Source organism: Oncorhynchus kisutch, unplaced genomic scaffold (genome assembly GCF_002021735.2).
Source record: "Oncorhynchus kisutch isolate 150728-3 unplaced genomic scaffold, Okis_V2 Okis06b-Okis10b_hom, whole genome shotgun sequence".
Lineage (NCBI taxonomy): Eukaryota > Metazoa > Chordata > Actinopteri > Salmoniformes > Salmonidae > Oncorhynchus > Oncorhynchus kisutch.
In genome coordinates this window covers 5610326-5635872 of record NW_022261983.1, presented here as the reverse complement: position 1 = coordinate 5635872, position 25547 = coordinate 5610326, and the positions used below count along the sequence as shown (strand labels likewise).

General features: G+C 42.9%; 2 protein-coding genes across 2 annotated transcripts in view; one reads left to right on the top strand and one right to left on the bottom strand.

Moving 5' to 3' along the window:
• The window catches only part of dnaaf5 (dynein axonemal assembly factor 5), a 66367-nt gene extending 63518 nt beyond the window's left edge, over nt 1–2849 (bottom strand). The window contains exons 1-2 of the mRNA XM_031814170.1: nt 2281–2849; nt 1655–1839 (exon numbers count right to left, since the gene is read on the bottom strand). Of these exons, the coding sequence (XP_031670030.1) occupies nt 1655–1839; nt 2281–2821 (726 nt within the window). The 5' untranslated portion in view covers nt 2822–2849. The remainder of the gene's footprint in view (nt 1–1654; nt 1840–2280) is intronic.
• Nucleotides 2850–3335: 486 nt separating this feature from the next.
• prkar1b (protein kinase, cAMP-dependent, regulatory, type I, beta) overlaps nt 3336–25547 on the top strand; it is a 194405-nt gene continuing 172193 nt past the window's right edge. Inside the window, exons 1-2 of the mRNA XM_031814385.1 lie at nt 3336–3687; nt 5006–5200. Coding sequence (XP_031670245.1) covers nt 5024–5200 — 177 coding nt within the window. The 5' untranslated portion in view covers nt 3336–3687; nt 5006–5023. The remainder of the gene's footprint in view (nt 3688–5005; nt 5201–25547) is intronic.

The following is a 25547-nucleotide window of genomic DNA, read 5'->3' as shown; positions in this document are numbered from 1 at the left end:
AGGAGGATAGACTGACTGTGTTGCCTACTGCAGTCTGAAACCTGGAGAGGAGGAGGGAGGAGGATAGTCTGACTGTGTTGTCTACTCCAAAGATTTTCTATGGGGTTGAGATCTGGAGACTGGCTAGGCCACTCCAGGACCTTGAAATGCTTCTTACGAAGCCACTCCTTTGTTGCCCGGGCGGTGTGTTTGGGATCATTGTCATGCTGAAAGACCCAGCCACGTTTCATCTTCAATGCCCTTGCTGATGGAAGGAGGTTTTCACTCAAAATCTCACGATACATTGCCCCATTCATTCTTTCCTTTACACGGATCAGTCGTCCTGATCCCTTTGCAGAAAAACAGCCCCAAAGCATGATGTTTCCACCCCCATGCTTCACAGTAGGTATGGTGTTCTTTGGAAGCAACTCAGCATTCTTTGTCCTCCAAACACGACGAGTTGAGTTTTTACCAAAAAGTTATATTTTGGTTTCATCTGACCATATGACATTCTCCCAATCTTCTTCTGGATCATCCAAATGCTCTCTAGCAAACTTCAGATGGGCCTGGACATGTACTGGCTTAAGCAGGGGACACGTCTGGCACTGCAGGATTTGAGTCCCTGGCGGCGTAGTGTGTTATTGATGGTAGGCTTTGTTACTTTGGTCCCAGCTCTCTGCAGGTCATTCACTAGGTCCCCCCGTGTGGTTCTGGGATTTTTGCTCACCGTTCTTGTGATCATTTTGACTCCACGGGGTGAGATCTTGCGTGGAGCCCCAGATCGAGGGAGATTATCAGTGGTCTTGTATGTCTTCCATTTCCTAATAATTGCTCCCACAGTTGATTTCTTCAAACCAAGCTGCTTACTTATTGCAAATTCAGTCTTCCCAGCCTGGTGCAGGTCTACAATTTTGTTTCTGGTGTCCTTTGACAGCTCTTTGGTCTTGGCCATAGTGGAGTTTGGAGTGTTGTGGACAGGTGTCTTTTAAACTGATAACAAGTTCAAACAGGTGCCATTAATACAGGAAACGAGTGGAGGACAGAGGATCCTCTTGAAGAAGAAGGTACAGGTCTGTGAGAGCCAGAAATCTTGCTTGTTTGTAGGTGACCAAATACTTATTTTCCACCATAATTTGCTAATTAAATTCATAAAAAATCCTACAAAGTGATTTTCTGGATTTTTTTCTTCTCATTTTGTCTGTCATAGTTGAAGTGTACCTATGATGAAAATGGCAGGCCTCTCTCATCTTTTTAAGTGGGAGAACTTGCACAATTGGTGGCTGACTAAATACTTTTTTGCCCCACTGTATATATCAAATCAAATTTATTTATATAGCCCTTCGTACATCAGCTGATAACTCAAAGTGCTGTACAGAAACCCAGCCTAAAACCCCAAACAGCAAGCAATGCAGGTGTAGAAGCTAAATATATATATCAGTTTGGGAACCACTGCAGTAACTGTTGGTGTAAAAGAAAAGCAGCCTTTATTAATATGTTGGATTGATTAAATTGATCAGTTTGTTTATTTTGGTAAGACAAACATTTATCCCACATTTATATAACAAGGAAAATAAGAATCTAGATTAACTCAGTAATAACAGAATTAGTCTAATCATTAACACTAAATGTCACTAGGAGTATTTGAGAATTATCTGGCAGATTTGACAGAGCCAACCTGTGGTGAGTCGTCAAACAGCCTCTGTGCCAGGTGAGAGAGCACATCGTCCACGTTCTTCCCCGTGCCGTACTGGATGACCGCTCCAGTGGCCTCGATGGTGGACACACGCACACGGGAATGCTGATGGGAGATGGTCTGCATCAGGGGCTTGACCAGGCTCTCTGCCTGCATGTGGAAATGTTCTGGGGATAGAGAGAGAAGCATTTCAAACAAGATGAATGCAAGGTGACTGTCACTTCATGCCACATTATAAATTAGGGTACGATTTCCTGAATCTTATCAATACATTCAATGGTTATACATGTATTCAGAGATACCATACATAGCTAGCTCTGTAGGGCATGCAAATCACAGAGAAACAAATGATTGTTTTTGTCCCATTGTCTTTATTTCAATTACCTTAATTAATAATTCATATTTATATTAAATGACAACCTGGGAGAGCTTTGGAGTGTGTACAAAAAAAACTTATAGCCACAAAAAACAACCACTCTGACACAGCTTGGTCAGGTGTCCATACAATGTGCAACCATGGCAACCCTATAAGATAACTAGCTAACTAACTAGTTAGCCTAATGTGTGGGCTAACAAGAATACACACATTATATTCTCAACCATCTTACCTGGTACACTTTTTGCAAAATGAACAGTGCATTTGCAACTCTCCCTTTTGACGTCTGGGAAAGGGTCGACAATAGTTCTCTGCAATATCTTCATCATATCGTCGAGGTAGGGAGCTAGGTGCCTGCCACACACCTCCACTGTGAGAGTCAGAACCTCCACCATGGACAGCCTAAGTTCCTCCGCGGGCTCCAGGATCTCTTTCCCGCCGAGCCGCTGCGTCAAAGCGGGCATGAGATAAGGCAACGAATCCTCCGGTTGAGGAACACACAGAATAAAATCTCCAAGCATGTGAATGGCAGTCTCTCTGCATCTTTCCATAGGATCTGACAGGCATTTCAGGAGCGACTTCAGCAGACACGTGAACACCTCCTGCAACACGCCGCTCGAAAGCTCTTTATCAATAGTTTCTCTTTTGATTGCTTCAAGCGCTCGTTTTCTTGTGGTTTTGCTGTCTTCGTTGAGACAGTTTAGATGTCGAGCAAGCGCTCTCAAAACTTCAGAAGCAGCACGTTCTTCTCCGGCCGCCATAGTTGTTGCCATTTTCACTGTTGATATGGCAACGATCAGCGTTGAGACAAACATACTTGCTTTACGACAACTCTAATTCAAACATTGAAAACTTTATTGACAACTACGCAGTTTCATGCAATGCAGTGGAAATTAATCTACATATATGGAATAAAGATTTGACATAATGTATTTTTATTACAGAGAGTCATTGATGTGTATGTTGAATAGCATGATGAAATAGATATATCTTATAATATAAATAGTATCACTTATACTATAACAATATAACAATATAATAACTGTAGTATAACAGAGTTGAAATATTGTGCTTTCATATCACATTCTTCTTTAGGTTAGGATTATGATATTTTATTAAGTCTGTCAGTAACACAACTTGGCAGAGCCCAATGATGGACTTTGTATCACAGCCTCATAACTAAGCCTTTTAACAAATGCGCAGAAAATTGTAATTTGGTGCTTTCTCTGCATGAGCAGGTCAGGAGCAGGTCAGGTCTGTCAGTGTCGTCTGTCAGATAACCTTTTCTCTGTCTGATACTGCTGAGAAAAACAAACAAACACCTGCCCTCTTCTTATGAAACTGGTGTATTGAACATGACACGATGATGTGGACATCCACATAAGGAACGCCACAGCACATCATTATTTAAACATTTGAAATGAGTGAAAGGATTGTAAGCTTGTTGCTGGCCTCTTTATTCAGTTGCTTTGCGGCTGAATAAAAAGTGACAGATTGACGTCATTGAGACAGACGCAGAGCGAGCCCCAGCGAAAGAAGCAACCGAGCAGCGGCAGAGCATCTTCTCTAGCTACAGAGTAGCCTACCTTGCAAACAACATCCGTAGCCAAGAACCTCTGAGCATCCCCGAAAAATAACGGTAAGAAACTGAATGGCACAACGAATATCTTATCTGGCAAAACCTCAACGTGTTGACGTATTTATCAGCATATGCAACTAGGCTTGAATATTGCTTTTTGTTTAGCCATGATTGTGATTTGGTTGTCATCTTATGTGAGAGACATGAAAGATAGACTCGTGCCCGGAAACACTTAAACAGGTGCTCTAGTAATGCTACTTAGGAAACATTTGATTTTCACAGAAAATGATATAATAGCTAGCTTGCCAATTTTAAATGTTAGACATTGAGGCCAATGATAAGCTAGCTGCCTTACAGTCATCTTCCATGGAAATATGGAGGTTATGGGTTTATGATAGCTAGCTAACCTTAGCCTACTTAGTTTTAGTTTTAAGCATGCTAGCCAGCTATGTAGTAGCTAGTTTCAGAGGCTAGCTACAGTAACACATCAACCGTGATGTTTCCTTGTAATTTAAATAGCGGAAGTGAATTTGCGGGGGCTTTGTATAGCTATCTCTGTCCCTAATCTGACTGTCTTTACATATTATTCCATTACAGACTACCTTGTTGTCAGAAGATATTACATAGTTTAAAAACCACATGATTTGAGAATGCATCCTTTATTTGACAGTGTTGCTGATGTGGGCTAGGCTATGTAAAGGTGGAAATAGATTGAGGTGACAATAAACAATATGCTCCTCTAGATAGTGTGACTGTAACTATGCATTACACCTGCAACAGGTACTGAAGTATGATTTGATCATGTCAAGGTATTGCTTTGATAATCTAGTAGGCTAAGTGTCTGTGGTCATCAACAACCCTTATTAATTAATAGGCCTCTGTCTGTTGTAGTTTGGAGATCCAGCCCCTATCACATTTAAAGAAATACTGACCGAGAGACATAAAAACAACCAGGGGCTGATATTTCTCCTCATTCTGACAACCTCTCCTCTCCTCCCCTCCCCTACTCTTCTTTCTCTCACTCTCTTTTTATCTCTCTTTATATCTCTCTCCCCTTCTCTTCTCCTCTTCATCATTTCCTCTTCTTCCCTCCCCTCCACTCCTCCTCTCCTCTACTCAACTCTTCTCATCTTCTCCTCTTTTCCCCTCACCCCTCCTCCTCCTCTTTCCACCTCTCATCTCCCCCTCCCCACCCATTCCTCTTCTCTCCTCTTCTTCCTGTGTCTGCTCTCTCCTCAACCTCCCCTGCTCTTCCCTCCTCTCCTCTTTCCACCTCTCCTCTCACCACCTCCCCTCTCTTCTCCCTTCCTCTTCTCTCCTTCTCTTCTCCCTTCATCTCCTCTCTCCTCAACCACCCCTCCTCTCCCCCTCTCTGCAGATAAACCAGATAAATAACATGGCCACCTCCTCCTCCCCTAATCTGGAAGAAGACGAGAGTCTGAAGGGCTGTGAAGTGTTCGTGCAGAAGCACAACATCCAGCAGATCCTCAAAGAGTGCATTGTCAACCTGTGCATCGCCAAGCCTGAGCGTCCTATGAAATTCCTGCGGGAGCACTTTGAAAAGCTGGAGAAGGTTTGTGAATTTCCCTAAATCTCCCCTTATTTTCGACCTAAAGCTCCCTTGAAATTTGTACTGCATCTTTGTTCTTTGAAAATACATTTTTACCAACAATAATATTTGTTGTTTGTGACTATCTATTTAGTTTTTTTCGTGTATAGTGTCATTATGAATGTATGTCAGTAATGGTTTGCTTATGTGTGAATAATTTCTGTTGAATTGCACTCTGCAGAAAAGCAAGGATTTGCTATCAACGTATTGACATGTCATACACAAATGAACTGGAAGGCATTGGAATTGAGCTGAGTAGAAGCTATTATTGTTGTTTCATTTCACTGAGGTGGATTTATTTTCATTAGTCGATAGTCTTTTACATCAGAATAGATGAGAAAGGAGACTGTTATGCCCATGTTTTCTTATCCTCAGTATATTTGTAAATAAATAGCCTAGGGGTATCCTAGCTCTCAGTTTCATGATAATACTACATTTGTCTAATTGAGCTTTCAACTCTCCACACAATGGTGGGGTACATTAGCTGAGTGCCTGGGAGCATTAGGGGCACAGAGACAGGGACAGTCTGTGCCCCATCCACAGACACACAGGCTGAGAACGACCTGTTACTGTCTGGTGCCTGGACTGACAGATTACGGAATAGAACTACAGAATGGTGTGAATTTCTCAGAGGTTAGAGAAAAGAGGGGATAGAAGAGGAAATACAGGAGGGAATCTCTCTCTCTGAATGTATTATCTCTGGCTGCCACCTCCGTAGCGAGACGCCTTTATAGATCAGCCCAGATGGTGTGTATATTCAACCTCTGGAGCCATCAGCCCTTGAAAGTAGAGGGTCCTGTCAACTCTTTGATAAGTCAGGATAGTTAGTTATTTATTTCACACACGCCATGTTGAGGATTCAGCAATGGCTGAATTATAGGCTATGTTAAAGGGAAATGTAACAACAATTCTACTTCATATTCTTCATCTCCAGCACCACTCCCAACATCAACATATGTGAAAATGTAGTATGTTTTGTAGTAATAAAGACAGAGGAAAATAAACCAATTAGTAAATACTTATCTCCCTCTAACTTTTTTTATTTGTATTTTTTTACATTTGCCTTTAAGGGAGCGTTTTTTTCTATAGAATAGACTATCTTTATTTTTCCTAGAGGGAACTTTGGTTGTGGTGTTGCACTGTCTCCGTTCACTACTTTTGTGTCCAGTTGGATTGACTTTATTCCCATGACTTTCTTTGTAGTAGATGTGTAGGTCTAAGTGGTATTGGATTTGGTTAGAATACCCTGAATCTCAATCAGGTGATTTCTTTATGACTGTTTTTCAACTGTTGGTATACTAAGTTTTAGCCCATTACGGAACTGTCCACAGAGAGGCCTGAGGTGTCATCTGATGTGTTTGAAAACAATGGGCTCTCAGAGAAATGAATAGACCACAGAGTTGTCTGGTAAACTGAATCCTTAACCCAATAGCCCATGGTGACTCCAGTTCTACAACAGAAGGAGTGATTGTGTGACCGGATCAGATACAGAAAGGGGAGGAGGTTGGTGAGGACTGAGAAGTGAGCCTAGGGTTGGTTTTGCAGTCTAATCCCGTCAATGCAGCGTGTGTGTGTGTACGTTCGCGTCCGTAAGGGGTGATTATCCCAGTGTGAGTTTATGTGAGTCATCTGATGATACTTTACTGTGTGTTGGTTCACACACCACTATCTGATGATTCCTCTGACCCAGTTGCATTGTTAAGGCGATGCAGTGTTCAGTTCCTCAGTAGGGTCTAAACCCCTCAGACTTCTAAAATGCTCAGTAGCCTTTATATTTCCCTTCTAGTCATTTATCTGAGACGAGTCTTCCGCAGCAGCTTACAATAAACACATTGAATACATGGAACAACATGACTCAAGCACAGTAAGTAAACACATTGAATACATGGAACAACATGACTCAAGCACAGTAAGTAAACACATTGAATACATGGAACAACATGACTCAAGCACAGTAAGTAAACACATTGAATACATGGAACAACATGACTCAAGCACAGTAAGTAAACACATTGAATACATGGAACAACATGACTCAAGCACAGTAAGTAAACACATTGAATACATGGAACAACATGACTCAAGCACAGTAAGTAAACACATTGAATACATGGAACAACATGACTCAAGCACAGTAAGTAAACACATTGAATACATGGAACAACATGACTCAAGCACAGTAAGTAAACACATTGAATACATGGAACAACATGACTCAAGCACAGTAAGTAAACACATTGAATACATGGAACAACATGACTCAAGCACAGTAAGTAAACACATTGAATACATGGAACAACATGACTCAAGCACAGTAAGTAAACATTTCTTCAATGCATGCTTTGGTTTTTACCCGAACACTACACAGCTGATTTAAATAATCAACTAATCATCTAGCTTTGATCATTTGAATCAGCTGTGTAGTGTAAGGGCAAAAAACAAAACTTGGAGCCCTTGGGATCCCTAGGACTGAGTTTGGGAAACGCTCCTTTAAACCTAGTCCTGGACTAAAAAGCATGGTCAGGCTTAATCTGTGTCCGAGAAGCCAGTCCTTAGTGTTAGTTAGTTAGTTAGTTTATAGTCACTGTGTTGGAATAGAGTGGTCGCTGGAACTCCGAGTTCAATTACACAATGGCTTTAAAAGAAGGCCTCGTTCCGGTCCAGAAATCACCATAGGTTTTTACTCTACAACGGCTGTAGCTGTAACTAATCCTGTGCATCCTCCATCCTTCTGTGTTGTGATATTATAGAGGATTACCCAGGCCAGGGAGCGTGCAGCACACAGCATGTGTCACAAGGATTGTAATCCAGTTTTTTCATTCATTTTCCAGATTATTATGGTTGGCCTACCCACAGTTCTTTATGCTGGGTTTTTATGCGTGATAATTTACAGTTCAGAGGTGTGTGTTTGTGCATGTGCCTCTGTGTGTGTGCACGGTACACGTGTGCGTATCTGCGTATATGCACGTGTGTGTGTCTCTGTGCGTACCTGTGTATGTGCACGTGTGTGGGGGATGGTGCCCCTGTCCTAGCTGCAGTGCTAGCCCCAGCAGGTTTCTGTTGTCAAGGAGACCATGGAGCATAGTGTGAAACAGAGTGTTGCTAGTCTGGTAGGGCTGAATCTAGAGGGAGACAAAATGCTGCAGAGAGAGAGAGTGTAAAGTTAAAATGTTAATCGGATCACTTAGGCTTTACCATGACATGTATATTGGAGATGCTGCCAAATTATATTGAATGCCTGTCCATTTTCTATCAAGTTTACATGATCTTACAGATAACCTGAGTTTTGCCTATACGACATTATCTGTCATGACCTGGCTCAGATGCTTCTTTATGAGATGGTATATGATTCTGAAGGATATTTGTCTTTGTTACATTAGGTAGTCCACAATGCTGTCCACATCCTTTAAGAACATGTAGCACACAATATGAATCCTCAATATGTCATGTTGCTGAATCTCACTTCATTTCAAACACCGCAGGCCTAATAATCAACCCTACTTCAACAGTGTTGTATCATATTACTTAGCTAGCTAGCCCTCCTGGTCTCATATAATGTAGCTAGCTAGCCCTCCTAGTCTCATATAATTTAGCTAGCTATCCCTCCTAGTCTCATATAATGTAGCTAGCTAGCCCTCCTAGTCTCATATAATTTAGCTAGCTAGCACTCCTAGTCTCATATAATTTAGCTAGCTATCCCTCCTAGTCTCATATAATTTAGCTAGCTAGCCCTCCTAGTCTCATATAATTTAGCTAGCCAGCCCTCCTAGTCTCATATAATTTAGCTAGCTATCCCTCCTAGTCTCATATAATTTAGATAGCTAGCACTCCTAGTCTCATATAATTTAGCTAGCTATCCCTCCTAGTCTCATAATTTAGCTAGCTATCCCTCCTAGTCTCATATAATTTAGCTAGCTATCCCTCCTAGTCTCATATAATTTAGCTAGCTATCCCTCCTAGTCTCATATAATTTAACTAGCTATCCCTCCTAGTCTCATATAATTTAGCTAGCTAGCACTCCTAGTCTCATAATTTAGCTAGCTATCCCTCCTAGTCTCATATAATTTAGCTAGCTAGCCCTCCTAGTCTCATATAATTTAGCTAGCTAGCCCTCCTAGTCTCATATAATTTAGCTAGCTAGCCCTCCTAGTCTCATATTACTTAGCTAGCCAGACCTCATAGTCTCATATTACATAGCTAGCCAGCCCTCCTAGTCTCATATTACTTAGCTAGCCAGCCCTCCTAGTCTCATATAATTTAGCTAGCTATCCCTCCTAGTCTCATATTACTTAGCTAGCTATCCCTCCTAGTCTCATATTACTTAGCTAGCTAGCCCTCCTAGTCTCATATAATTTAGCTAGCTATCCCTCCTAGTCTCATATTACTTAGCTAGCTATCCCTCCTAGTCTCATATTACTTAGCTAGCTAGCCCTCCTAGTCTCATATTACTTAGCTAGCCAGCCCCCCTAGTCTCTTTGTTTTGACAGTATATTGTGCAGTGCAGTGTCTGAGGGTTGACTTCCCCTGGCAGGCTCCCCATGGGGTCTCTATTCTCAGTGTGGAGGAGAGAGGAGGATAGACTGACTGTGTTGCCTACTGCAGTCTGAAACCTGGAGAGGAGGAGGGAGGAGGATAGTCTGACTGTGTTGTCTACTGCATACTGAAACCTGGAGAGGAGGAGGGAGGAGGATAGACTGACTGTATTGCCTACTGCAGACTGAAACCTGGAGAGGGACTCCCTGCTGCAGCTTGGAGACAGCAGACCATGATCAGTCACACTGTTTATACATAGACAGTAGAGCCACTGGGACCGTGAATAACGCTTCTGATTGAACAAATGTCTCCAACCATGTTGTGAAGTCTGATTGTTGTGTGTGAGGGAAATGAAGCAGCCTTTCCAATATTTCAGTGCATTATTGGTTAGACTGCTGAATTTCATCAGAAAACAATAAAAATAACTTACACTAAAGACACAACCTGTCTGGCTGTAACTACTATATATGAAGACTCATCTCCAAGGTGGCATAGCAGTTCAGACGTCTTTTGTCCTCGTCTTGTCGTGTCCTGTATATATATATATTTACAACTTTTTCACATACATTTTATTTTTATTTTCCATCAACTCATCTTCAAAACACTCTCCTGCAACCCGCCTCACCAATGTATATTTATAAAAAAGTATTATTTACCTCAGATCTGTAATCCTCCAAGAAGCTAGCCAGAAACTCCAAGAAGCTAGCCTGAAACTAGCCAGAAGCTAATCCAGAAGCTAGTTCAGAAGCTAGTTAGCTCCTTTACTGGCAAATCGTTAATATTCAGCTAACCACGGTTTGTGGTCATCAGCTATCCTTTAGCTCGAAAATCTATCGCCAGTTCTGTACGGCGCAGCGCGGCTCGGAACGGAACATACCGGACCAATTTTTCTCTCCATGTCCCTGGATTTCGACTGCTCTCTGGACATTCATACCCGGATCTCACAGCTAGCTAGCTGCTATCCGTGTGACTATCGGCCTTCGTCGATTCCGGAGCAAACATCAATTATTCCGGAGCTAGCAAGCTCCGTCAATCACTCCTGAGTTCCATCAATCACACCTGGGCTGCAGTCACCTATCCGGACCCGTTTTACTGCCTTCGCGGAGCCCCACCGGGCCTTCACAACTGGACTGCCGACGTTATCTACCCGAAGGAGTTATTCGGCTGGCTCCTCCGTCGCGACGTTACCTGAACGCCCATCTGCGGCCTGCTAACCGTTAGCTGTCTTACCGGCTGCTATCTGAATAGACAATCGGACAATTTTTTTAAATTTTTTAATTATTATTATTATGTTTTCTTCTTGGGCCTCTATAACTATATCTATTGTTTTTATTTTTGTTGTTGTTGTGTGATTTGGATTAATCCCCTCTACCACACGGAACCCCACTAATCTACTGACGGAACGTAAGGGGTGGCTAACAACAGACCTCCATCCTATGCTAGCTTGCTACCGATGCCCTGGCTAGCTGTCTAAATCACCAACCAACCTCTCCACTCACCGGACCCTTTTGATCACTCGACTAAGCATGCATATCCTTAATGTCAATATGTCTTGTCCATTTCTGTTCTGGTTAGTGTTTATTGGCTTATTTCACTGTAGAGCCTCTAGTCCTGCTCACTATACCTTATCCAACCTATTAGTTCCACCACCCACACATGCAATGACATCTCCTGGTTTCAACGATGTTTCTAGAGACAATATCTCTCTCTTCATCACTCAATACCTAGGTTTACCTCCACTGTATTCACATCCTACCATACATTTGTCTGTACATTATACCTTGATGCTATTTTATCGCCCCCAGAAACCTCCTTTTACTCTATGTTCCAGACGTTCTAGACGACCAATTCTCATAGCTTTTAGCCGTACCCTTATTCTACTCCTCCTATGTTCCTCTGGCGATGTAGAGGTGAATCCAGGCCCTGCAGTGCCTAGCTCCACTCCTATTCCCCAGGCGCTCTCTTTTGACGACTTCTGTAACCGTAATAGCCTTGGTTTCATGCATGTTAACATTAGAAGCCTCCTCCCTAAGTTTGTTCTATTCACTGCTTTAGCACACTCTGCCAACCCGGATGTTCTAGCTGTGTCTGAATCCTGGCTTAGGAAGACCACCAAAAACTCAGACATTTTAATTCCAAACTACAACATTTTCAGACAAGATAGAACTGCCAAAGGGGGCGGTGTTGCAATCTACTGCAAAGATAGCCTGCAGAGTTCTGTCCTACTATCCAGGTCTGTACCCAAACAATTTGAACTTCTACTTTTAAAAATCCACCTCTCTAAAAACAAGTCTCTCACCGTTGCCGCCTGCTATAGACCACCCTCTGCCCCCAGCTGTGCTCTGGACACCATATGTGAACTGATTGCCCCCCATCTATCTTCAGAGTTCGTGCTGCTAGGCGACCTAAACTGGAACATGCTTAACACCCCAGCCATCCTACAATCTAAACTTGATGCCCTCAATCTCACACAAATAATCAATGAACCTACCAGGTACCTCCCCAAAACCTTAAACACGGGCACCCTCATAGATATCATCCTAACCAACTTCCCCTCTAAATACACCTCTGCTGTCTTCAACCAAGATCTCAGCGATCACTGCCTCATTGCCTGCATCCGTAATGGGTCAGCGGTCAAACGACCTCCACTCATCACTGTAAAACGCTCCCTGAAACACTTCTGCGAGCAGGCCTTTCTAATCGACCTGGCCGGGGTATCCTGGAAGGATATTGATCTCATCCCGTCAGTAGAGGATGCCTGGATATTTTTTTTAAACATGCCCCACTCAAGAAATTTAGAACCAGGAACAGATATAGCCCTTGGTTCTCCCCAGACCTGACTGCCCTTAACCAACACAAAAACATCCTATGGCGTTCTGCATTAGCATCGAACAGCCCCCGTGATATGCAGCTGTTCAGGGAAGCTAGAAATCATTATACACAGGCAGTTAGAAAAGCTAAGGCTAGCTTTTTCAAGCAGAAATTTGCTTCCTGCAACACTAACTCAAAAAAGTTCTGGGACACTGTAAAGTCCATGGAGAATAAGAACACCTCCTCCCAGCTGCCCACTGCACTGAAGATAGGAAACACTGTCACCACTGATAAATCCACCATAATTGAGAATTTCAATAAGCATTTTTCTACGGCTGGCCATGCTTTCCACCTGGCTACTCCTACCCCGGACAACAGCACTGCACCCCCAACAGCAACTCGCCCAAGCCTTCCCCATTTCTCCTTCTCCCAAATCCATTCAGCTGATGTTCTGAAAGAGCTGCAAAATCTGGACCCCTACAAATCAGCCGGGCTAGACAATCTGGACCCTTTCTTTCTAAAATTATCTGCCGAAATTGTTGCCACCCCTATTACTAGCCTGTTCAACCTCTCTTTCGTGTCGTCTGAGATTCCCAAAGATTGGAAAGCAGCTGCGGTCATCCCCCTCTTCAAAGGGGGGGACACTCTTGACCCAAACTGCTACAGACCTATATCTATCCTACCGTGCCTTTCTAAGGTCTTCGAAAGCCAAGTCAACAAACAGATTACCGACCATTTCGAATCTCACCATACCTTCTCTGCTATGCAATCTGGTTTCAGAGCTGGTCATGGGTGCACCTCAGCCACGCTCAAGGTCCTAAACGATATCTTAACCGCCATCGATAAGAAACATTACTGTGCAGCCGTATTCATTGATCTGGCCAAGGCTTTCGACTCTGTCAATCACCATATCCTCATCGGCAGACTCGACAGCCTTGGTTTCTCAAATGATTGCCTCGCCTGGTTCACCAACTACTTCTCTGATAGAGTTCAGTGTGTCAAATCGCAGGGTCTGCTGTCCGGACCTCTGGCAGTCTCTATGGGGGTGCCACAGGGTTCAATTCTTGGACTGACTCTCTTCTCTGTATACATCAATGAGGTCGCTCTTGCTGCTGGTGAGTCCCTGATCCACCTTTACGCAGACGACACCATTCTGTATACTTCCGGCCCTTCTTTGGACACTGTGTTAACAACCCTCCAGGCAAGCTTCAATGCCATACAACTCTCCTTCCGTGGCCTCCAATTGCTCTTAAATACAAGTAAAACTAAATGCATGCTCTTCAACCGATCGCTACCTGCACCTACCCGCCTGTCCAACATCACTACTCTGGACGGCTCTGACTTAGAATACGTGGACAACTACAAATACTTAGGTGTCTGGTTAGACTGTAAACTCTCCTTCCAGACCCATATCAAACATCTCCAATCCAAAGTTAAATCTAGAATTGGCTTCCTATTTCGCAACAAAGCATCCTTCACTCATGCTGCCAAACATACCCTTGTAAAACTGACCATCCTACCAATCCTCGACTTTGGCGATGTCATTTACAAAATAGCCTCCAATACCCTACTCAACAAATTGGATGCAGTCTATCACAGTGCAATCCGTTTTATCACCAAAGCCCCATATACTACCCACCATTGCGACCTGTACGCTCTCGTTGGCTGGCCCTCGCTTCATACTCGTCGCCAAACCCACTGGCTCCATGTCATCTACAAGACCCTGCTAGGTAAAGTCCCCCCTTATCTCAGCTCGCTGGTCACCATAGCATCTCCCACCTGTAGCACACGCTCCAGCAGGTATATCTCTCTAGTCACCCCCAAAACCAATTCTTTCTTTGGCCGCCTCTCCTTCCAGTTCTCTGCTGCCAATGACTGGAACGAACTACAAAAATCTCTGAAACTGGAAACACTTATCTCCCTCACTAGCTTTAAGCACCAACTGTCAGAGCAGCTCACAGATTACTGCACCTGTACATAGCCCACCTATAATTTAGCCCAAACAACTACCTCTTTCCCAACTGTATTTAATTTTAATTTATTTATTTATTTTGCTCCTTTGCACCCCATTATTTTTTTATTTCTACTTTGCACATTCTTCCATTGCAAAACTACCATTCCAGTATTTTACTTGCTATATTGTATTTACTTTGCCATCATGGCCTTTTTTGCCTTTACCTCCCTTCTCACCTCATTTGCTCACATTGTATATAGACTTGTTTATACTGCATTATTGACTGTATGTTTGTTTTTACTCCATGTGTAACTCTGTGTCGTTTTATCTGTCGAACTGCTTTGCTTTATCTTGGCCAGGTCGCAATTGTAAATGAGAACTTGTTCTCAACTTGCCTACCTGGTTAAATAAAGGTAAAATAAATAAAAATAAAAAAGTGACGTTGTGTGTGTGTGTGTGTGTGTGTGTGTGTATATCGGGGGTGACACTATACTCAATACTTGATTCTCTATTCATGTAGGGATGTGATGATGATGATGATGAATGTGTTTTGGATGTTCCTGTTGGTTAAGATGCTCTTCCTGAAACACATTCACTTTTGGGTCAGTGTTTTTAGGTTTAAATCTAGCTCTGAGGTGTTCTGCTGTGAGGTGAATGAGTCTGGAGTCTAGAACTTGTTTTCCCTCTTTTCTCTCCTCTCTTTGTATGTGCTGTGATTCTAGATATTTTGGTTATTTTTTGTTTATTAAACAACTATTTGACTGACCTCGGTTCAGTTATTTTTATTCCATTTAGTTATTTTTTTCTTCTTCTGTGAGCTCAATGTGCACATTGAACCGTTTCTCTAGAAGTAAATCAGATCCAGCCTGAACTGTGTGATGTAGAAGGGAGTCGTAGTTTCCAACAGGCCAATATTCCACATAGTTTAGCGCATAAAATGTGGTAATTAACTACAATGACAATAATCCATTGCGCATCTACTTGTCCGGTCTGTGTTTGTTTTATGCCCGCTACGGAAGAGACGGGAAAATGCACGATCGTGAAGTGATAAAGAGAGCATCTGTTGCTTTGCAAGGTATCTCTACCTGAAAATACATGAGCTAAGTGATTGATAGTTGGTATTCAGCAGTCATAAAGTATACCTTATTTACTTTAAAGAACTACTAAAATAGCGATTTTTGTCAGACAGCATAGGCAGCAGTTGTAGAGATGAGGACTTGTAATGAAATAATAAAGTCATCAAATAAAACCAATGCAATATACACAACAACTGAAATATTTTAGTAATGTGAATGTCACGTCTGTGCCAGCTTCTCCCCTCCGGCGTACGACGTCGCCAGAGTCCTAACCACCGGTCCTGGGATTCATCATTATGTACACCTGGCACTCATTATTACGCGCACCTGTGAATCATTATGATTCACATTATGATTCACACCTGGACTCCATTACCTTCATCATTTCCTGCCCTTTATATGTCACTCTCCCATGTTCACTCACCAGTTGGTATTGTTCCTGTGTTTTGGCATTCTGCTTTATGTTAGTGTCGGTTTGTTGTTTTATTAAACCGTTTCACCTCCCGACTCACCATTACATCATTACAGTGAATAACTGATGGTTTATACGTGATAAGCAGCAATGGGCAGTAACTACCATCATGGGACTTAATTGGTTTATTCTGTTACAGCATTCAACCCAACTAATCAAAACCGAAAACCGACCTAAAAAACCACGAATCACTCAGCACTATATGACTCCCTTCTCGCTTTCTCTCTCTCAAACACACACAGACAGTCACTCATTCACTTACTCTCTCCGTGTTTGGGAGAGAATGTTCTGTGCCCTACACATGAGCTGTTGCCAGATGATCTAGCCTCTGACAGACTGTCTCTCTCTGCACTCAGAGGAGAAGAGTTGAAATGAAAGGAGTGGCTTTTAAATCATTGTCATCACCATCCCTCTTCTCTATTTCTCACCTCTCACTTCTATGTATCTCTCTGCCTCTCTTTCTCTTGCTTTGTCAGGCTCTCCTTCATCAGTAGTTGATGACGTGGGTTCTGTTCTAGTCTGTATGGGTGTTATTCAACTTTTCTACCCTGTCACCCATCTGAGGGGGTAACCTAGGCAACCAGAGAACAGATAGCCTCCAACTCTGTATTTAATAGTCACGGAACCCAAGTAGTGATGCACCGATATGACATTTTTGGCCCATACCGATATTTTTTTAATCCTAATCTGACAATTATATGCATATTCTGGGCCTGAGAAATAGGCAGTTTCATTTGAGTACGTTTTTCATCCAAACATCAAAATACTGCCCCCTACACTCAACAGGTTAAACACGCAAAGACCCAAGCGGCGTTCCATAGTATGTATGTTGTGAAGCTAATAGCAGTGACGCTATTACTATGTAACTCCGGTAGGGCAACATCTGAAAAATAACGCACTTGGTAATGTGTACCGGTGCTCAACCAGTCGGCGAAAGCCAACATCATGCACGGCAGAGAACGGTTGATTGTCAAGGGCAATGAATTCCATTATCTTGGCTTTAATGGATTTCGACTTTGATTTGTCTCGCTGAAATGTTCTTACTCTTTCAAATGACTGCTTGACTTGTTGACTGCTTGTTCCACACAGCAGACATTGTGTACTAACTTAGGAATGCTGTGTTGCACGTGTAGGGCCAGATTTTACATGACGTCATTACGTACCTTCGTTATATAGGTATGCGCGTCAGCTTTGACATCTGTTTTGCACATCGGCGTTAAACTAGACATCGGCCGATACCGATGTGGGCATTTTTAGCTAATATCGGCCGATTTCGATATGTTCACCGATATATCGTGCATCCCTAAATAGAAGAGCCTTTCTTCCAAACTTCTTTCAAAAAATCTTCAAGCTCTGTCAAGTTGGTTGTTGATCATTGCTAAACAGACATTTTCAAGTCTTGCCATATATTTTCAACTCGATTTAAGTCAACACTGTAACTAGGCCACTCAGGAACATTCAATATCAGCTTGGTAAGCAACTCCAGTGTAGATTTAGCCTTGTGTTTTAGGTAATTGTCCTGCTGAAAGGTGAATTTGTTTTCCAGTGTCTGGTGGAAAGCATGACTGAACTCAAGTTTTTCTCTAGGATTTTGCATGTGATTCGCTACATTCCGTTTATTTGTATCCCCCCAAAAAACCATAGTCCTTGCCGATGACAAGCATACCCATAACACGATGCAGCCACCACCATGTTTGAAAATATGAAGAGTTGTACTCAGTGATGTGTTGTGTTGAATTGGCCCAAAAGATAACACTTTGTATTCTGGACAAAAGTTCATTTCAAAGAGAGTGCATGTTTTGGAATGTGTTTTATTCTGTACAGGCTTCTTTCTTTTCACTCTGTCATTTATGTTCGTATTGTGGAGTAACGACAATGTTGTTGATCCAGCCTCCGTTATCTCCTATCACAGCCATTCAACTCTGTAACTGTTTTAAAATCACCATTGGCCTCATGGTGAAATCCCTGAAAACATAATTACGCTTTGGCATTATGGGGTATTTCTGTGTAGACCAGTGACACAAAATAAACATGTAATCCATTTTAAATGTAGGCTGGAACACAACAAAATGTGGAAAAAGTCAAGGGGTGTGAATACTTTCTGAAGTGACTGTATGGGTCCTCTGTTTCCCTTTACAATGACCACAAGCTGCACAGGGCTGATTAGAACAGAGTGGACAAGACCAGGCACTAAATCAGACAGTGGTAAAGACCAGCATCTATGATGATGTTCTTTTCTACACAGAATATACAAAATCATTGGCTGATAATCTTCTGAACTTCCCAATACCTTTCTGATGCATTTCAGTCACTTCAAACCGTACTTCCTTCAGATGTAAATACTGTCAGTAGTACTGCCAGACTGATGTGTAATAGACTGTCATAGCTCCAATGAAGAAAGTTAACATTGGCTGTTGATTACATATGGATATCAGAATGTGGTCGCGGGCCAACACGTTGTTGAACCCCTGGGCTAATGTGATGTCTGTGTGTCTGTTTCCTTGGCAGAAGTTACAGTAGGAGGGCTTTGTGTGAAATAACAGTTTAGGGCCATTCATTCTCTTTCATCCATTCATGCTTTTTAATGATGTTCTTTGATGGTCTGTGCAGCAGCCCCAGTTCCAGCTCCAGCCCTAGCCCTTGCCAAGAAGCATCCCCAATATTATTAATGACCCATGTGTAGGGCCACGGCTGCATCCCAAGTGGTACACTATTTACCATGTAGTGCACTACTTTTGACTACTTTTGACTATGGGCCCTGGTCAAAAGTAGTGCACTACATGGTAAATAGGCTGACATTTGAGACGCTGACCAGTTATTGCCTATAACTAGGAAAAACACAGCTATAACTCCATTGAGAGGAAGTCGAGGAGCCCGTCCCAAATGGCATCCTATTTCACCTCAGGAGACTGAAAATATTTGGCATGGGTCCTCAGATCCTCAAAAGTTCTACAGCTGCACCAACCAACTGGTTGCATCACCGTGTCAGAGGAAGTCCCTAGAAATTGCCAAAGATTCTAGCCACCTCAGTCATAGACTGTTCTCTCTGCTACCGCACGGAAAGTAGTACTGGAGCGCCAAGTCTAGGTCCAAAAGGCTTCTTAACAGCTAACCAAATGGCTACCTGGACTATTTGCATTGACCCCCATTTTTTCTTTATATTGCTGCTACTCGCTGTTTATTATCTATTATCTATGCATAGTAACTTTACCCCTACCTCCATGTACATATTACCTCAATTACCTCAACTAACCTATTATCTATTATCTATGCATAGTAACTTTACCCCTACCTCCATGTACATATTACCTCAACTAACCTATTATCTATTATCTATGCATAGTAACTTTACCCCTACCTCCATGTACATATTACCTCAATTACCTCAACTAACCTATTATCTATTATCTATGCATAGTAACTTTACCCCTACCTCCATGTACATATTACCTCAACTAACCTATTATCTATTATCTATGCATAGTAACTTTACCCCTACCTCCATGTACATATTACCTCAATTACCTCAACTAACCTATTATCTATTATCTATGCATAGTAACTTTACCCCTACCTCCATGTACATATTACCTCAACTAACCTATTATCTATTATCTATGCATAGTAACTTTACCCCTACCTCCATGTACATATTACCTCAATTACCTCAACTAACCTATTATCTATTATCTATTATCTATGCATAGTAACTTTACCCCTACCTCCATGTACATATTACCTCAATTACCTCAACTAACCTATTATCTATTATCTATGCATAGTAACTTTACCCCTACCTCCATGTACATATTACCTCAATTACCTCAACTAACCTATTATCTATTATCTATGCATAGTAACTTTACCCCTACCTCCATGTACATATTACCTCAATTACCTCAACTAAAAAAATACAGTTTTATATCTTTATGTTTGAAGCCTGAAATGTGGCAAAAGGTCGCAAAGTTCAAGGGGGCCGAATACTTTCGCAAGGCACTGTATCTATGCATAGTAACTTTACCCCTACCTACATGTACATATTACCTCAATTACCTCAACTAACCTATTATCTATGCATAGTAACTTTACCCCTACCTCCATGTACATATTACCTCAATTACCTCAACTAACCTATTATCTATTATCTATGCATAGTAACTTTACCCCTACCTCCATATACATATTACCTCAATTACCTCAACTAACCTATTATCTATGCATAGTAACTTTACCCCTACCTACATGTACATATTACCTCAATTACCTCAACTAACCTATTATCTATTATCTATGCATAGTAACTTTACCCCTACCTCCATGTACATATTACCTCAATTACCTCAACTAACCTATTATCTATTATCTATGCATAGTAACTTTACCCCTACCTCCATGTACATATTACCTCAATTACCTCAACTAAGGAGGAAGTTACTTCCGGCGCCGACAGAGATGGCCGCCTCGCTTCGCGTTCCTAGGAAACTATGCAGTTTTTTGTTTTTTTACGTGTTATTTCTTACACTAGTACCCTAGGTCATCTTAGGTTTCATCACATACAGCCGAGAAGAACTACTGAATATAAGATCAGCGTCAACTCACCACCAGTACGACCAAGAATATGTTTTTCGCGATGCGGATCCTGTGTTCTGCCTTACAACCAGTGCCACGGGATGGTTCCCATGCAGCGACCCAAAAAAACGACTCAGAAAAAGAGGGAAACGAAGCGGTCTTCTGGTCAGACTCCGGAGACGGGCACATCGTGCACCACTCCCTAGCATTCTTCTTGCCAATGTCCAGTCTCTTGACAACAAGGTTGATGAAATCCGAGCAAGGGTAGCATTCCAGAGGGACATCAGAGACTGTAACGTTCTCTGCTTCACGGAAACGTGGCTCACTGGAGAGACGCAATCCGAAGCGGTGCAGCCAGCGGGTTTCTCCACGCATCGCGCGGACAGAAACGAAGATCTTTCTGGTAAGAAGAGGGGCGGGGGCGTATGCCTTATGGCCAACGTGACATGGTGTGATGAAAGAAACATACAGGAACTCAAATCCTTCTGTTCACCTGATTTAGAATTCCTCACAATCAAATGTAGACCGCATTATCTACCAAGAGAATTCTCTTCGATTATAATCACAGCCGTATATATCCCCCCCCAAGCAGACACATCGATGGCTCTGAACGAACTTTATTTAACTCTGCAAACTGGAAACGATTTATCCGGAGGCTGCATTCATTGTAGCTGGGGATTTTAACAAGGCTAATCTGAAAACAAGACTCCCTAAATTTTATCAGCATATCGATTGCGCAACCAGGGGTGGAAAGACCCTGGATCATTGTTACTCTAACTTCCGCGACGCATATAAGGCCCTGCCCCGCCCCCCTTTCGGAAAAGCTGACCACGACTCCATTTTGTTGATCCCTGCCTACAGACAGAAACTAAAACAAGAAGCTCCCACGCTGAGGTCTGTCCAACGCTGGTCCGACCAAGCTGACTCCACACTCCAAGACTGCTTCCATCACGTGGACTGGGAGATGTTTCGTATTGCGTCAGCCAACAACATTGACGAATACGCTGATTCGGTGTGCGAGTTCATTAGAACGTGCGTTGAAGATGTCGTTCCCATAGCAACGATTAAAATATTCCCCAAACAGAAACCGTGGATTGATGGCAGCATTCGTGTGGAACTGAAGGCGCGAACCACTGCTTTTAATCAGGGCAAGGTGTCTGGTAACATGACTGAATACAAACAGTGCAGCTATTCCCTCCGCAAGGCTATCAAACAAGCTAAGCGCCAGTACAGAGACAAAGTAGAATCTCAATTCAACGGCTCAGACACAAGAGGCATGTGGCAGGGTCTACAGTCAATCATGGACTACAGGAAGAAACCCAGCCCAGTCACGGACCAGGATGTCTTGCTCCCAGGCAGACTAAACAACTTTTTTGCCCGCTTTGAGGACAATACAGTGCCACTGACACGGCCTGCAACGAAAACATGCGGTCTCTCCTTCACTGCAGCCGAAGTGAGTAAGACATTTAAACGTGTTAACCCTCGCAAGGCTGCAGGCCCAGACGGCATCCCCAGCCGCGCCCTCAGAGCATGCGCAGACCAGCTGGCCGGTGTGTTTACGGACATATTCAACCAATCCCTATACCAGTCTGCTGTTCCCACATGCTTCAAGAGGGCCACCATTGTTCCTGTTCCCAAGAAAGCTAAGGTAACTGAGCTAAACGACTACCGCCCCGTAGCACTCACATCCGTCATCATGAAGTGCTTTGAGAGACTAGTCAAGGACCATATCACCTCCACCCTACCTGACACCCTTGACCCACTCCAATTTGCTTACCGCCCAAATAGGTCCACAGACGATGCAATCTCAACCACACTGCACACTGCCCTAACCCATCTGGACAAGAGGAATACCTATGTGAGAATGCTGTTCATCGACTACAGCTCGGCATTCAACACGCTATACTTTAAGTACCCTCCAAGCTCGTCATCAAGCTCGAGACCCTGGGTCTCGACCCCGCCCTGTGCAACTGGGTACTGGACTTCCTGACGGGCCGCCCCCAGGTGGTGAGGGTAGGCAACAACATCTCCTCCCCGCTGATCCTCAACACTGGGGCCCCACAAGGGTGCGTTCTGAGCCCTCTCCTGTACTCCCTGTTCACCCACGACTGCGTGGCCACGCACGCCTCCAACTCAATCATCAAGTTTGCGGACGACACAACAGTGGTAGGCTTGATTATCAACAACGACGAGACGGCCTACAGGGAGGAGGTGAGGGCCCTCGGAGTGTGGTGTCAGGAAAATAACCTCACACTCAACGTCAACAAAACTAAGGAGATGATTGTGGACTTCAGGAAACAGCAGAGGGAACACCCCCCCATCCACATCGATGGAACAGTAGTGGAGAGGGTAGCAAGTTTTAAGTTCCTCGGCATACACATCACAGACAAACTGAATTGGTCCACTCACACAGACAGCATCGTGAGGAAGGCGCAGCAGCGCCTCTTCAACCTCAGGAGGCTGAAGAAATTCGGCTTGTCACCAAAAGCACTCACAAACTTCTACAGATGCACAATCGAGAGCATCCTGGCGGGCTGTATCACCGCCTGGTATGGCAACTGCACCGCCCTCAACCGTAAGGCTCTCCAGAGGGTAGTGAGGTCTGCACAACGCATCACCGGGGGCAAACTACCTGCCCTCCAGGACACCTACACCACCCGATGCTACAGGAAGGCCATAAAGATCATCAAGGACATCAACCACCCGAGCCACTGCCTGTTCACCCCGCTGTCATCCAGAAGGCGAGGTCAGTACAGGTGCATCAAAGCTGGGACCGAGAGACTGAAAAACAGCTTCTATCTCAAGGCCATCAGACTGTTAAACAGCCACCACTAACATTGAGTGGCTACTGCCAACACACTGTCAATGCCACTGACTCTACTCCAGCCACTTTAATCATGGGAATTGATGGGAAATGATGTAAATATATCACTAGCCACTTTAAACAATGCTACCTTATATAATGTTACTTACCCTACATTATTCATCTCATATGCATACGTAGATACTGTACTCTATATCATCGACTGCAACCTTATGTAATACATGTATCACTAGCCACTTTAACTATGCCACTTGGTTTACATACTCATCTCATATGTATATACTGTACTCGATATCATCTACTGTATCTTGCCTATGCTGCTCTGTACCATCACTCATTCATATATCCTTATGTACATATTCTTTATCCCCTTACATTGTGTATAAGACAGTAGTTTTTTTTGGAATTGTTAGTTAGATTACTTGTTCGTTATTACTGCATTGTCGGAACTAGAAGCACAAGCATTTCGCTACACTCGCATTAACATCTGCTAACCATGTGTATGTGACAAATAAATTTGATTTGATTTGATTGAACCTATTATCTATTATCTATGCATAGTAACTTTACCCCTACCTCCATGTACATATTACCTCAACTAAACTGCACCCCCGCACATTTACTCAGTACCAGTACCCCCTGTAGATAGCCTCATTATTGTTATTTTATTGTTGCTTTTATTTTTTACTTTAGTTTATTAGTAAATATTTTTCTTAACTGCATTGTTGGTTAAGGGCTTGTAAGTAAGCATTTCACAGTAAGGTTGTATTCAAATCCCTTTTGTATTCAAATTTGATTTGATTTGATAGTGCATTACTCTTGACCAGAGCCCTATGCACTGAGGGTGTGGCTCCGACCATCTAGGTTTGGCTGGATGTCACCCAGCAAACATGTTCATATTGGCCCAAAACGTAAGCTAAAATATTGGCCTCACGTAAGCTTCCCACAGTGGGCCGATGCCGGTTGCTCATCGCCTCCACATTGGACCCCAAGGCATTGTTCAACTCTCTACTGATCAAGTGGATGAATAGTTTCCTTGTGAACCGTACTCAACAAGTGAAGTTTAACTCCGCCATCTCTACATCTAGAATGGTGAATACAGGAGCCCCTCAAGGTTGTGTACTTTAACCAATACGGTACACGCTGTACACAAACGATTGTCAAGCCTCTGACACAGCCCACATGTTTTTTAAATATGCAGATAACACTGCTGTTGTGGGTTTCCTCCACCCAGACCAAGCCTCTGACGCAGCCCACAAGCCTCTCGTCAAGGTTTTGTCAGAGAAATGGCTAAATTCATCCAGTGGTGTGCAGATAACTTTCTTGAAATAAACGTTAAGAAAACAAAAGAGCTGGAAATTGATTTCAGAAGGAACAAAACTCCACTACCCCCGAAAAAGATTAACGGGGAATCAGTCAATAGAGTGACCACATAGAAGTACCTTGGAATCGGAATAGACAATAAACTGAAATTCAATGACTGTGCCTTTGCAAAGATAAAGAAATTGCAACAGAGAAGGTTTTTTTAACGCAAACTGAACCATTTTAATGTCGACCGCCATATCTTACAAATGTTCTATAAATCTGTCCTGCAGTGTGTGCTGTCCTTTGGTCTGATATGCGTGTTTGGAAACATGCGAGTTCAAGACCAAGTCAAGCTTCAGCGCTTGATTATAGACTGCGGGAATTACAATTGGTATAGATCACGAATCAGCCACCAATCTGTACACAAAACTCACCCTCCTAAAACGTGAAAGCATTTTACAGGGCAGTACCCATCCCCTTCACTCAAAACTCAGTCACAGCAGCAGCCCGACAAGGGAAAGAGTCTTCTTCTTCAAAAGAAAATGAAAACAGATAGATATGGGGACTCTTTATTCCAACAGCCATATTGCACTTTCACTTTAAATGTGTAGCTATAGCACTTTGAATGAATTATTTGGTGTAGTTTCTGTGTTTTCATGTTTTATGTAGTTTTTTTTAAACACATGACCAAATGACTTTGCCCCTGGTGGGATAATAAAGTTGATGTGAATCTGAATCTGGTCCAGTGTGGGCCAGTGTGGGCAGCC